We start from the raw sequence: 13,285 nt of genomic DNA on the forward strand, positions 1-13,285 counted from the left end.
CTCTGCCTGGGCTCTGCTGGGGCTCCAGCCCGGGCAAGGCCGGGCCCGCTCTCACCTCACAGGGGCTCACAGCTCTGCACCACAGGAGACCTTGCTGAGCACCCTCTCTGATCTTTCTGCTTTCTCACTTGAGCAAGGCTCTCCTCCAGCCAAAGAGATTGCATTTAGGGATCCAAATCCAAGTGGCAGGAGCCCCAGTGCTCTCCAGTCACAGCTGAACGCCTGCAGCTGCACAGGATGATGTTTGGGCTGCCCCATTCTTCCTTTGGTTTTGCCTTCAAATGCCATTGCTCTTTCTGCCTCACCTAGAAGTGTCACAGATGTGCCAAAATGGGCTAGTGGGCCATATTTCAAAGGCAGTGTGGTCTGGAGAGGATGAATGAAGAAGAACCTTCACCACTTGCAAACCATACCAAAGAAGCCATAAGCATGTCTTAGCACCAATTAAAAAACACTGGCAATTTAGAAGAAAATGCTGAACTTTCTGAAGGGGTCAGAAGGAGGTGAGTCTTCCAAATGAGTTATTGTTTCAGAAACTTTATTTAATAACAATACTACTCTATAAACCTGTACTACAAACTTCTCAACAATCCTACTCTAGAGTCCTACTCTACAATCCTACTCTAAGTTAGTTAGGAAGATAACATCTTGATTTTTACATTCTTGTCTCCTTCTTCTTCTTCTTCATTACTGAGTTGATGAGTGGTACCAGGGTGGACACTGGCTTGGCTGAAGTTACAAATGGATGCTGTACACAGGAAAAAAAAAAAAACACAAAGATCAGTGAACCATGACTTTCCAAGCTCAGTGCTTTACAGACTCAATCAGGATTCCTCTAGTTCCTAGAAAGACACAGAAAGAGGAGCGATGGGATCATCTGCTACCCAGCAGTCATGTGCAGGACTTTGCCATTCCAGACAAACCTGGCCCAGAATGCCATTCATCTGTTTTTTCTGGTTTCTTCATCTTGTTGGGATCTTTCTCCTGCCAGTGCTCTAGAAATGGTGCTTTCTGTCCCTGGGGTTTCTTCTTTTCAGGAAACTCCAATGACTCACATAGGTCCCTGTCTTTGAAAGACAGGCACTGTGCTGATTCCCACAGGGACAGAAAGCAGTATCTACCTTTCCATGCCCTGCCCCTCGTGTGCTGGATGGCACCTTCCTTCCCAGCAGGGCCAGCCCAGTGGCACTGGGCCCTGCAGTTCCCCCTCTGCCACACAACCTGGCAGTAACCCTGGCACAGTTCCCGTCTGCTTGGGCGTGCCAGGCAGCAGATGGGGCTGGGACAAGTCCCTCCCAGCTGTCCCTGTTTGGGTGCCAGAAACCTCTAAGGGTGGGCTGGGGGGCACAAAGCAGGGCCCCTCAGAGGCTCACAGTGAGCCCCCCACAGCCCCCCCTGCCCACAGCCAAATCTCTGACTGCTCAGCTGGGACTGGCTTCCTTGGGTTCCTCCACCACCATTTCATGTCTCTGTACCCTGCATTGCTCTGCTTCAATTCTTTTGCCATTAGATAAAACTGAACACTCCACCAAATTACAAAAGAGGGTGACAGAAACAGTCAGAGGACAGAGCACCTCTCCTCTCTGGAAATGCGGAGAGAGGAGGAGTTATTCAGTTTTGTGAAGAACAGGCCCCAGGGAGACTTTATTGCCACTTTCCAAGACTTCAGAGTGGCTCTGAAGAAAGTGAGGGACATCTTTTTTAACAGGGCCAGTTACAATAGGATGTGGGTGAATATTTTTAAACAAAATGGGGATCAAGTCAGAGTAGGCCTAAGGAAGAACTTGCTTACTCAGAGCATGGTGCAACCCTGGCACAGCTTGCCCCAAGAGCTTGTAGCTGCCCCATCCCCGCAACCATTCCGGCTCCGGTGGCAAAGGGCTCTGAGCAACCTGATCTCTGTAAAGATGTCCCTGCTCATTGCAGGACACTTGCACCACAGGACCTTTACAGGGCCCTGCCAGCCCAGCCCAGTCTGGGATTCCTCACGATTTTCATTTGAAGAGCAGCAAGAGTGGAGGTGAGGAGGAAGGGGGCTCATCTGATGCCTTGGACTTGAGTGGAGGAGGAGCCCATCCCTCAGAGCCTGTTTCACCTGCAGCCCCTTCACATTTTACCTGCAGGAGCTCCTTGGCAGACCAGCGCCGCTCCTGGTCTGTCTGCAGGCAGCAGCTCAGGAAGTCACGCAGGCAAGGCGAGAATCGGTTGGGCTGCCGCAGCTGTGGTCTCTCTCCCCTGGCTATCATGAGTTTAACCTGGGGAAAAAGGAGACACGAGGCTCCACCTGCTTCTTTCCCATCTGTAACTGCTCTCCCAGATCCCATCGATTAAGCTCCACTCTGCAGTGGCAGTTTCTGCCCTGGCAGAGACCCAGAGATGACTTTCCTTTACCAACCAAAAACCCCAAACTCCAATGCAGCCACAGCTTTTCCAACATCCCACAGATCTGGCCTTGGCAGCTGATTTCATTGACTGACCTAGGCAGTGGGAACTACATCAGCAAAAGCACATTTGCTTCTCTGAGGATTCACACCAACTTGAGAAGCTTTTTGGAAGAGGGACTTTGCTATACTAACTCTACTGTTTCCCAAGGATTAGTACGTGAAAAATATCTCTTCAGTGCTTGTTGGTCCCTTAAGCACAGCTGCCATAAAACAAAACTAATCAATGTTTTTGCTTTGTTCTTGAAAACAGTGGGAATTGGAAGGAAAGAAAGGAAATCCACCAGCTATTCCTCAGGTAAGGAAACAAACATTTTTGCAATCTCATATTCAATACATACACATTAAGATGCATGCACAAATATATTGAGGTGAAAATGCCTGCTTGGGTGCACAGGAGCCACCTGCAGCTCTGTCTCTCAGCTGCAAGTTTCAGCTTCTTTATGTGACAAAAGGAAACCTTTTCATGGTCAAATCAGAAGAACTGCCGTGCCTATGGTCACCCTCTGCTCATTTGGATACTCAAGTCAATGCATTAAAGGTGTGCCCATCGCAGAAAGTGTCGGGTAAGAAATGGGAGGTTTGGCAGGATCTCCATGACTCCAGGCTGTGGCCTGGTCTCCATAATAGTGCCCATCACAATACTAACAGCTCTGTGCTGGTGGCACTGAAATAGATGGTGACCAAAGAGGCTTTATTATTATCCTCTTCAACCTAGAGGAAAATTTCCAAGCCTAAAACAACAAACACACTCCCCTTGAGTATGAATAATTATGGCAGCTTTCTTTCCTTTTCCCACACCACCAGAGGTCACAAAGGGGGTTTTATCCTGTCCCTCTGCAGCTATGCTTAGCCACTGGCCGTGGTGGGGAGCTGGAGTCCTCACTATCATTAGAACTGTGCAGGCCAGGGACAGCCCTGTTCCTGTAGTAAAGAAACACAGCACCGGTGTCAACTGCCCACGTTGGATCCCAGCCCAGGCACCTGCCTGCAAGCTCATCAACTTGTTAAAGTACCAAGGAACAACCAAGAGTTTGGCATACAATTCTAACTGCAGTCGGAGAAAAATGCATCCAAAACTTATCCAGGCCACCCACACACATGATAAGTTTATAAGACCCACAGGATTTGGAACAGATGCTACAGTATAGAGGAAAATTGATGTGCTGTGGTTCAAAAAGGAAAAAAGAGAGCAGAACTTGGGCATTGCTTTGCTGGTTGTTTCTTTTTTGCTTTTTCTTTTTCTATAAAACTCAAGCTGGGAAGACTCAATGTCCATTTCAAAGGATATTTATCACACATCCAACCGTTCCACTGAAAACTTCCTGTCCTTCAGAGACAGAGCTCCATCAGGGTTCAAAAAGCAAACGAGAAATGTCAGGCATGGCTGCAGGCCAAAATGGCAGGTTTCTAAACTGGTTAGGTTTCTGAACTGGTTAGGTTTCTGAACTGCCACTTCCCTTTCTGATGCAACCAAAGCTACAGCAGGTGCTGATGTGTTGCAGGGACATTTTTAGAAGGGGACCTTGGTGGAAGTGGTGCCAGCTGATGGCAATGGGATTTTGGCCAGTGGGACACAGAACATGGGACAGGTGAGAAAGACAGTGGGATCAGTGAGTATTTGCACCTTACCAAGACAGGAGTTGCATTCCAGTAAGGAACTTCTCGTTCCACCATTTCGATGCCCATGATTCCCAAAGACCATATGTCCACTTTGGGGCCATATGGTTGACCTGTCACCACTTCAGGCGCCAGCCACCCAGAAGTGCGGGCCACGGAGCTCCGTCTGCCCTGCTCAGGGGTGAGCTGAGTAAAGAGGCCAAAATCAGCTGTGGAGAAAACAACAAACCATGCAAGTCAGCTCCAATTAGGAAACCAAGTAAAAGAATTTCCCACTCTCAGGCTAAGAATGTGCTGTTGAATCTCTTGGAGAACTGTCCATGCTCGATTTCCTCAGGGCTTTAGCCAAGGGAGTATAGAATTGGCCACTTCCAAAAAACCCCAGGTTTTTTAACGCTGCTCACAGCAGTGGACTTTATTCCCCTGAAGCTTTAGATTGTAGCTCCCTCTGTCTGGAAGGGACACACACAGAGCAAGGCCACTCTTGACTGCTTGTGGTTCCTTATACCTCTGTGCATGTTGCAACTGTGCTTTCAGCTTGCAGCAGGGGTCCCTGCACTGCCACCAGCACCATTTTTGGGGAGCTGGCTGTCACTCCAAGCAGCCCCACACCCACATCCCTGGAACGCTGCACCTGACCAAGAATATACTGACCCAGCTTGACAGAGCCGTCGGTTTTGAGAAGGATCTTGCTGCTCTTCACATCTTGGTGGATCACATTGTTTGAATGAAGAAAATCCAGTCCTTGCAGGCACTGAGAAAGAAAACAGGAACAGGAGGACAAAAATGAGTGATGTGATTTCATCATACAAGAAAGGAAACAGCTCCAAAAGATTTCCTCTCCAGGGGAATGGGGAGTAATGGCAGAACAGTAATGGCCACTGAGAGGAAGAGCTTGCTGCTCCAACACTTGCAGAGCAGGTCCTTTCTGAGGAAAGGCACGTCAGCTTTTGAAAGAGCAACAGCACCTGCTGTTGTAGGCTGTCCCCTGCAAACCAGCCAGGATGACTCCTGCTGCAGTGGACGTGCTTTTTCCATGCAGAGGACAAAGAAGGGGCTTTGTCAAGACAGGAAAAGTCCATCCCTTTGGTGTGAAGTGGATCACTTTTGGGTGGGAGGCTGCATGACAAAGATTTTCTTGCTGGCCTCAGCACGGGCTTGGAAGTATCACATCAGTCACCTTCCAGAAGCAAAGAGCATTTTGGCTGCACTCCTATCCTTTTTAACTGAGGACTGTGAGAAATGAGTCTCTCTTTTTTCTTTGCTGCTTGTTTCAAATCCTGCCACCAGCACCTTTGCTTTCACAGGCAAGGAATGCAGTGAAGACAGACTCCATGCAAACATTTAGAGAGGCAAGGTGGAGAGCAGCAAATATAAATACAAGAGACAGAGTGACAAATCAACAGCAGGAGATAAGAGTACTGGCACTGAGTACAGTGAGTGCAGGGGCACGGGCAGGCCTTTCACTTGAGATGCTTTTACTTGCCCATAGCATAGCAGCCACACAGAAACAAAGCTTGGCACAGGAAATCACTCCAGCTCTGAGACCCTGTTCCCCAGACAATCCCGCCCAAGCCCTTGGAAACACAGATGGGATTGCTGACCTCCCGACTGATGGCTGCTGTCTCATCTTCAGACAGGTAGGTCTTGCTGATGACATCACTCAGAGTGCCTCCATCCATGTACTCCATAACCAGCCAGAGTTCCTCACCCACAAGGTAGCTGAGAGAAGGAAACAAGGGTGTGGAGATGAACATGCATGGCTAGGTTGTTTTCTTGACTGATTCCTGTTTCCAGGTCCCTTTGTGACAAGGACAGAATCAAAGGAATAGACATTCCCTTTCAGCTGTGCGTTGTTTGCAATCTGCACAGTCTCAAGAAGAAAGGCATAGCTGTGAAGAAAGAGATATCTTAGATGGGCAGCAAGTCAAAAATGCATTTTAGTAAGAGATAGAAAACCTGTCACCCTGTGTTTCTGGGAAAAAGCACCTAGTCTTCCTGGCATGCAAAGCAATGGAAAAGAGGGGAAACAATCCAAGGAAAATCCATGTTAGTTTACCCGGACATAAAAAGACACTTGAATAAAATCACGCCCCAAAACAAAGTGGTGGCTGTGAACTTACAGGCTATTGATTTAGTAAGATATGACTGATGTAGGTTTCTGAATAATTTTCAAACTATGTGTGTCAGAGAAGACTCATGCAGACAAGATGCACTCTCTTCCCATCCATTGGAGATGAAAAGAGCAATAATAATTAACCTATAATTATAGTTCTATTTTCTGCCAGTGACCAAAGTGGGATTTTACCTTGCACGTTTGCCATATGTAAACAAACATTCACAACAACTCACCTGTCTAAATAGTTGACCAGGTTGAGATTCCTACTCATTTTCATGACCATGAGTTCATTGACTTTTAGTTCCTTCTTCCTCAGTCCTTGAAGATGTATTTTCTTTATGGCCAGCTAAAATGACATCAAAAATCAGTAAGTTGAGAAGTTGGTGGCATGAGACCACAATGCACATGGAGCGAGTGATTTTGCAATGACACAGCTGAGCTGTGCCAAACTGCCTTGTGATGAGGCACTGCAGTAACAGTGCAATTCCAACAGCCCATTTCTCTGCTCCCTTGGGGGCCAGTTACAGGACACGTGGGGCCACTGACGTTTTGCCTTGAGACACCACTTGGTAACAGTGGTGTCTCAGCTATCACCCACAAACCTCTGACCACACTCTCTGCTGCTCTTTCTAGGATTCAGAAGAAGTAATCCATGCCTTAATACTCTGTGGATACATCTTGGGCTATGGGCAGGGCTTAGGGCTTTTAGGGCACCTTACAGATCTCTCCCTACGTGCAGTTCCCAAGTACAGCACTGCAGGTGGCTAAGGAACTACCAGTAACTTTCAGATGTATTTGCTGGCAGCCAGAAATGAGAATTCAGGACTCTGAAGCTGTAGCCCCAAAGAGTAGTGAGGTGCTCGAAGGCACCACCTTTGTTTTAGCAATGGAGAGCGAGCGAGCGCGTCCTTCTCTGAAAGGAACCGCTGCCCTCCATGCCTTCTTTCCGAGGAAGGCTGAGGAGGACAAAGTCCCAAATGTATGTTGCAGGCTGGCACCAGTCTGTGCTTCTTGTGCCTTTTCAGCACAGCTCTGCCCAAAGGTCCAGCCACAGCTCACACCAGAGGGGAAAGCCCCTCAAGAGCAGCAGAGTTTGCAGGGCCTGTTGACATTTACCTCTCTTCCTGTGGCATTGATAAGTGCTCTGCAAACATCTCCAAAAGTCCTAGAAACAAAACAGAAGCAGAGAAAGGAGAAGCCATTTAGATCTTGCAGTGAGAGCCAGCCCACACAGGAGATCTGTGCTGTAAATGCCTAAAACCTGCAGGATGCATCTGGTTCTGCCAGAAGGCAGATGATGCATTTTCCTCTCAAGTGCATGGACGCTGGGCCTGTTCCTGAAGTGTTGGGGTTTACTGCCTCAGCTCCTAAAGACAGCTTCTTCTTTCATCACGGGCTTCACTTTCTAAACTGTGCAGTTTCTATCCTGACCACAGAGTATTTCCTTCAGCAAACTCTTGGAAAGAAATGTTCCTGAGAACTGTTCCTCACAGCTATCATGGAGCAGGTTGCTCATTCAGGCAAGCAAGATTCTTACCCTTTTATTAGTGTGGCTGTATGTATTAGAGATATTCAAAAATGCTAAAGAAATTAACACAGAACTGTTCCACACTTGGGTGACAAGGAGACCTTCCAGTTCCTGTTCCTTGATGCAGGCAAGACCTCGGCAGCACGGAGGTGTCTCTGACAATGCCTTCTGAGCCCACTCACAAATTCTGAGCAGCACTGAGAGATGGGACAATCTATCCCCAGTGTGAACATCTTTGCAGCTTGCCTGACTTTACGCTGGATAGACATTCCACCAGAAAAACACCTGGCCTGTGGTTATGTTGAAGTAACTGTGGTTGGACTCACCCGCTGCCAATATGTTCCAGCTCAGTGTATTTCATCAGGGGATTTTCAGTGGGGTTCACCAATTTCCCTGAGGGAAACAAAATGCAAGATGCTGACTTTAAAGCAGAGATCCCAGCTTCCAGGAGATACAAAAGGCAGCCCCAGTGCCTGGAGCTCTGAGCCCATTGTGATTGGTTGGGTAACAACAACAACCAGGCAGACAGCTCTGCAGCACAGGTGGCCAGCACAGAGACTGATTTTCTACAGCAGTTCCTGTGGAGAAACGTCCTTAAATGTCCCCATGATACCAAACTCAGGAGAAACATTTGGTACAGCTATGCTGACACCTGCACACAATGCACTGTCCGTCAGACAAGAAATACAGCAGACATACTCAGCAGCTCCAGGGAGTCACCCTCGATCTCCTGTTGCTGAGCAGCAGCTGGGTCAGTGCGGGAGGTGAACAAACTTCCCCAGCTCCACTTCTCAGGTTGGGGAGCTAAGGCTCCTTTAGACAATGCTGCTGCTGCTGCTGCAGCAGGTTTGGTGACAGAGCCTGTGTAGATCTGAGAGAAGAAATGAGTTGATGTCAGAAAGGTGGCTGGCATAGATGACCCTGAGATCCCCTACTGAAATGCAAGCCCTTAGGAAGGTGCTGTCAGCCACATGCAGGGCTCTTCAATGTTTTTTTTCTGATGTCCACTTCTCAAACTGGATGGGTCAAAACCAAAGGCAAGTTTTACTTGAGTTTGTGGCCAGATTCATGTTCCATTTTCATGGATTTTCCAAAGGATGACTGCCACAATGACCATTCCACTTCCTCTCAAGGATTCTTTTTCCCCTTCAAGGGCTGCAGACACCCTTGCAGCTCCTTGCTCAAGTGTTCTGCCTCCTCCCACTGTCCTTTTTCCTGCACCATCTTAAGGTCATACTCAACCTGTAGCACTTCTGGTGGGGATGGTACCTGTGCCTCACTCCTAACTTGGGGCTCTTCATTGCCAGAAATTCGCTGGAAGTCTTCGCAGACTGCCCGGTAAGATGTCAACACTTGCACCTCAAATCAAACAGAACAAAGCAGTCAGACACTACAGCTTGTCCCTGTCAGCCAGGAGTCATTGACTGTGAGGAAAGGCAAAGAACAGATTGACAGGGGATACAGGCAGCTTGGTTCAATCCCCCATCTAGGTCACCATAATCCCCTGTAAAACACCTCAAGAAACAAGGCTATTCAGCAGCCCAGGAAGTGTCCATCAGAGCAGCTGTGATACAGACCACAGCAGGATGGCACTCAGAGGCATGGCCCCACTCCCTGCTGCTCTGCAGTGGAAAGGCAAGGGGGGCAGAAACCACCAGTTTGCTGGCTGCAGTGACTGCATCCCTCTTTCACTCACTTGCTTTTCTAGAGCCTGAGGGAGGCGATAAGCTTTCTCTCTGATAATTTTCATTTCTTCCTCAAGCCTCTTCTCCCATGCCTTGATCCTAGCGTGAGCTATCTGAAGCTCTGCGTTCAGCTGTTCCTTCATGTTCTCTAAAAAACAAGTGAGAGGATGTTTCATGAGTGGAGTGGCTGCCACTCTTTCACTCACCTGGTTTTGTTGATCGCCCCTCTGCTGATTGAGATTCTCCTCTTGTATTCTTCTCATGTCTTCCTTGTTCCTGCTCTTCACTGCCATGATGGCACTCTGAGCTTCGGGCAGCTCTGCTTGTGGCTCTGCCTTGATGTTCTGTACACACAAATGCAGAGCAAGTGACTGGGAGCTGCCATCAGGCTCAGCTTTTTCCTCTTGCAGCCTCAAAAATCACATTTATTCAGCCCCTTCTTTCTGCTTCCCTCCCCACATCTGCTTCCAATATAACCCTCCTATCCCAGTGCTGATCTCTGCAGATTCCAAAGCTCTGTGCTTCCAGTGCCCGTGGGACTCCTGGCCTCCTCAGTCCCAAGAGCTCTGCTTTATGCCCCTCTTCCTGCCCTTCCCTCTGTCCCCTGGCCAGTCAGGCTTACCTGGCCATTCTCCTGTGGCTCTTCCACCTGCTGCCTGAGCTGCTCTTCCTGCTCTCGGGCTGGGAACAGCTCTCCCTGAGTCTGCCATGGCATCTCAGATAAGGCAGTCTGCTCCTGCTCTTTCTCTAGAAGCACCTGCACAGAAAGCAAGAGAAGATGGGTTTCAATTTCCCATATGAGCTTTGTGGGTCAAGACTCAAAGACTGCTGGGCTCACAAGTTCCAAAAGCACTGTGCTGCTGCTCTCTTGGGTCATTCTCTGTTCAAGGGGAGGCACAGATTCCAAAGTGACCCTGGCCCTACAATCAGGGGCCATCTGGGACTGAAGCTCCAACAGCCTCTCAGGCAGCTGAGGTTGGGAAGGTGTGGCATTTCTCAGGGGTCTGCTGAGGGCCTCCCTCTGCTTCTGCCATGTCCTGTTTGTCTTTCAGTAGTGACTGACACCCTGCCCTGTCCCACAGCTCCATCCTGCCTCTGCAGGTGGCTTCCTGGGTGAGCTCACTCCTTGTGAGAGACACTTCTGGAGTTCTCTTCACCCCCTAAAACCTGTAATTCTTCCACCTCTCTAGGACAGGCAGAAAATTAAAAGATTTAACTAGGGGCTTTAGGGAAGAAGAGACTGGAGGAGGCAAACGGCTCTGAGGGGAAAAAACCACCATATCTGGAGGGGAAACATCTCTCTGTGCTCAGAATCAGTCAATGAAATGTGTTCTCTAGTCCTCTCCTGAACGTGATGCTTTAGCATGTGGAATTTTGCTTCTCCAACTGCTTTGGACTAGAGCCAGGAAGATTCAATATGTAAATTTTACATAGCATAGATAGATAGATAGATAGATAGATAGATAGATAGACAGACAGATGCATCTCACTCTCTACAATCTCTACTGTTGCTTTCTGTTGCTACACACATCAACACTCAGTAGCCAGTGCCCCGATCATGAGCGATCCTGAACGTGATCTCCTGTTGCTTCAAAAAACCACACTCTTGGGGAATCTGGAGTGTGTAGGTCCTTATGGAAAGTGATCAGATCCAAAGCACTGCACTGGGAACTGCCCTCTTTGTGCATCTGTGATCGAGCAACTTCTTTTCTTGGACTAGACCACACTGATGGTGCTAAAGTGGCAGGAATCAGAAATGCAGCCCAGCCATTATAAGCCTGTCTGATCTCAGAGGACCAGCTGGAATGCAAGGGCATTGATTTCTTGCTCAATTCCCACACACAACACACCCTGATTCAGTGGACTACAAGAAGGCCAGGGCAATGTTAATCTGAAGGCCAAATCAAGGCCCTACTGGCTAGGCTGAAACCAGAAGAATTCCTCCTGTAACAAGGACCCAGCCCCAACCGATGTGTTCCCAGGCAAAAAAAAACTGCATCTTCCAGAATTTCCACCTTAAAAAATAGATATATAGCACAATTTCTCCGACACCTAGAAAAGGAAAGGAAAGAGAGAGGAATAGCAACCAGAATTACTGAAACAATAGAAAATCATCACATGTACTCCTCACAGAAAACCAATAACCACAAGATGCAAGTGTCACCCACTGCAGTGCCTAAAGCCCTTGCATGCAGTGAGGGGACGTTTGGTGGAGAAACAGCCCTTGTGCTGAGCACTGTCATGCAGGGATTGATGGAAGTCTGCCTGAAGGTCCCTCAAGAGCCTCCCATTGTCCAGGCTAAAGCTCCTTCAGCACCTCTTCACTGGCCTTGTGCTGCACCCCCTTGCCCAGCTCCCCAGTCCTTCTGTGCACGCGCTGCAGCCCCTCAAGGACTTTCTGCTGCCCAGGGGCCCACAAGTGCACCCAGCACTGCAGCTGTGGCCCCAGCGCTGCCCAGCACAGGGCCACGCTCACTGCCCTGCTCCTGCTGCCCCACTGCTGCTGACACAGGCCACCATGCCCTGGGCCTTCATGGCCACCTGGCCACACGCTGCCTCATCTTCAGTGGCTCAAGGCCGCCAGCACCTCTGGCTCCTTTTGGCCCACGCAGCTCCCCCGCCCCTATGGTGCCCATTTCACTTCAGATACAGCAGGCACCATTGCAAGATGGCCTTCCTGTTCTGAGCAACACAAGACAGCGGTCAAGGACTTGCAGCTTCCCTCCCACTCCAGGCTCCAAGGCACTTGCCAAAGCTGCAGACTACACCAAAATATGCACCAACAGAAACTGGCCGCTTCTGCTTTTGGCCTCACAAGAAGGCTTTGCAACTCCGCACTTTGTTTCTTTGGCCACGTGGGACAAGAATGGCCCCCCACAGCTGCATGGACCACACAATCCTCCCCTTGTAGCTTATCAAGAGCCAAAAGACAGCTGGCCCAAAAGACACTGTACAAGTGAAATACTACGCAAGGAAAGTGCAGACTGCTTTCACAAGCCAAACACACCTTTCCAAAAAGGGAAAAGAAACACATAGCGCTGCAGAAGCCAAGAGATAGAGCTTCCCTGAGCCAAGCAGCCAGATACTCTCCCACAGGCACCAGCCCTTTGCTGCCTCAACGTGACGGCTCAAAGGCCAAGTTCTGTGCTTGCTGCCTGCAGGAAATCCCCAGCTCCTGGCAGGACTCCAGCCCCCAGCATCCTCAGCCTGCAACAGCAAAGTGCTGGCTGCTCCAAACCTGGCAGCTCTGCCTTGCACTAAAGACAGCACTGCACACAACTGGCACTTACAAGATCTGAGTTTTCCGGTGTCACCACTGATGGAGGCTGGCGCTCATGACCCTCAGTTTGCTCCTCTTTGGCTTCTTCTCCAGGAGCAGTGGGAGCCAGGGGAGAGACAGCTCTTGCTTCTGTCATCTGTGGCAAGAGAGGAGCATGAGGGACAGGCCGGTACCTATGATGCAGAACCTCATTTCTTTGCAGATCTACCCACCACATTTTCTAAGGACAAATCATAATATTTGATAGCGACCTAGGCGTTCTAAATCACAGCCACCAAATTAAAATGGGCCATCTCAAGAGAACTCTAGATGGATATGAAGTTGATTTTCCTCCCTGGCTGCTATCAGCAAGCAAGGTTGTCTCGGAAAACGGAGCTTTTAGAGCTTGAAAGCACTGAAATGGAAAACGTGGAAAGCGACAGCAAGGCCTTTGCTACTGCTGCTGCAGATGTGGAAAACTCAAACTGGATCACAATCCCATCCAGGGCAGGAGAAGGGCAGGAAACATTGTGCAGAAGCATCTTTGCTTGCTGGAAAAACAGGAGAATGAACAGGCCTTCTCGTGCTAGCAAATCAAGGAGCCAACAAAGCACAAGATGCAAGTGTCACCCA

The 13,285-nt window shown here is 49.1% G+C and overlaps 1 protein-coding gene across 1 annotated transcript; it reads right to left on the reverse strand.

Moving 5' to 3' along the window:
• Window positions 1-593: 593 nt before the first annotated feature.
• On the reverse strand, window positions 594-12,809 carry LOC129133671 (serine/threonine-protein kinase PAK 3-like). The gene is made up of 13 exons (XM_054653299.2): window positions 12,684-12,809; window positions 10,016-10,150; window positions 9,405-9,737; window positions 8,978-9,067; window positions 8,408-8,579; window positions 8,035-8,101; window positions 7,297-7,345; window positions 6,414-6,526; window positions 5,666-5,783; window positions 4,716-4,815; window positions 4,074-4,270; window positions 2,118-2,255; window positions 594-748 (listed from the first exon to the last, which is right to left on the reverse strand). The coding sequence occupies exons 1-13, from the start codon at window positions 12,807-12,809 to the stop codon at window positions 656-658; spliced, it is 1,731 nt and encodes a 576-aa protein (XP_054509274.2). The 3' UTR covers window positions 594-655.
• Window positions 12,810-13,285: the final 476 nt, after the last annotated feature.

Source organism: Agelaius phoeniceus, chromosome Z, assembly GCF_051311805.1.
Source record: "Agelaius phoeniceus isolate bAgePho1 chromosome Z, bAgePho1.hap1, whole genome shotgun sequence".
Taxonomy (NCBI): domain Eukaryota; kingdom Metazoa; phylum Chordata; class Aves; order Passeriformes; family Icteridae; genus Agelaius; species Agelaius phoeniceus.

Coding starts and splice junctions, on each gene's coding strand:
- LOC129133671 (XM_054653299.2), bottom strand. CDS start 12,809: ATGACAGAAGCAAGAGCTGTCTCTCCCCTGGCTCCCACTGCTCCTGGA. Junction 10,151..12,683: donor CACCGGAAAACTCAGATCTT/GTAAGTGCCAGT, acceptor CTTTCTGTGCAG/GTGCTTCTAGAGAAAGAGCA. Junction 4,271..4,715: donor CGACGGCTCTGTCAAGCTGG/GTCAGTATATTC, acceptor TTTTCTCCACAG/CTGATTTTGGCCTCTTTACT.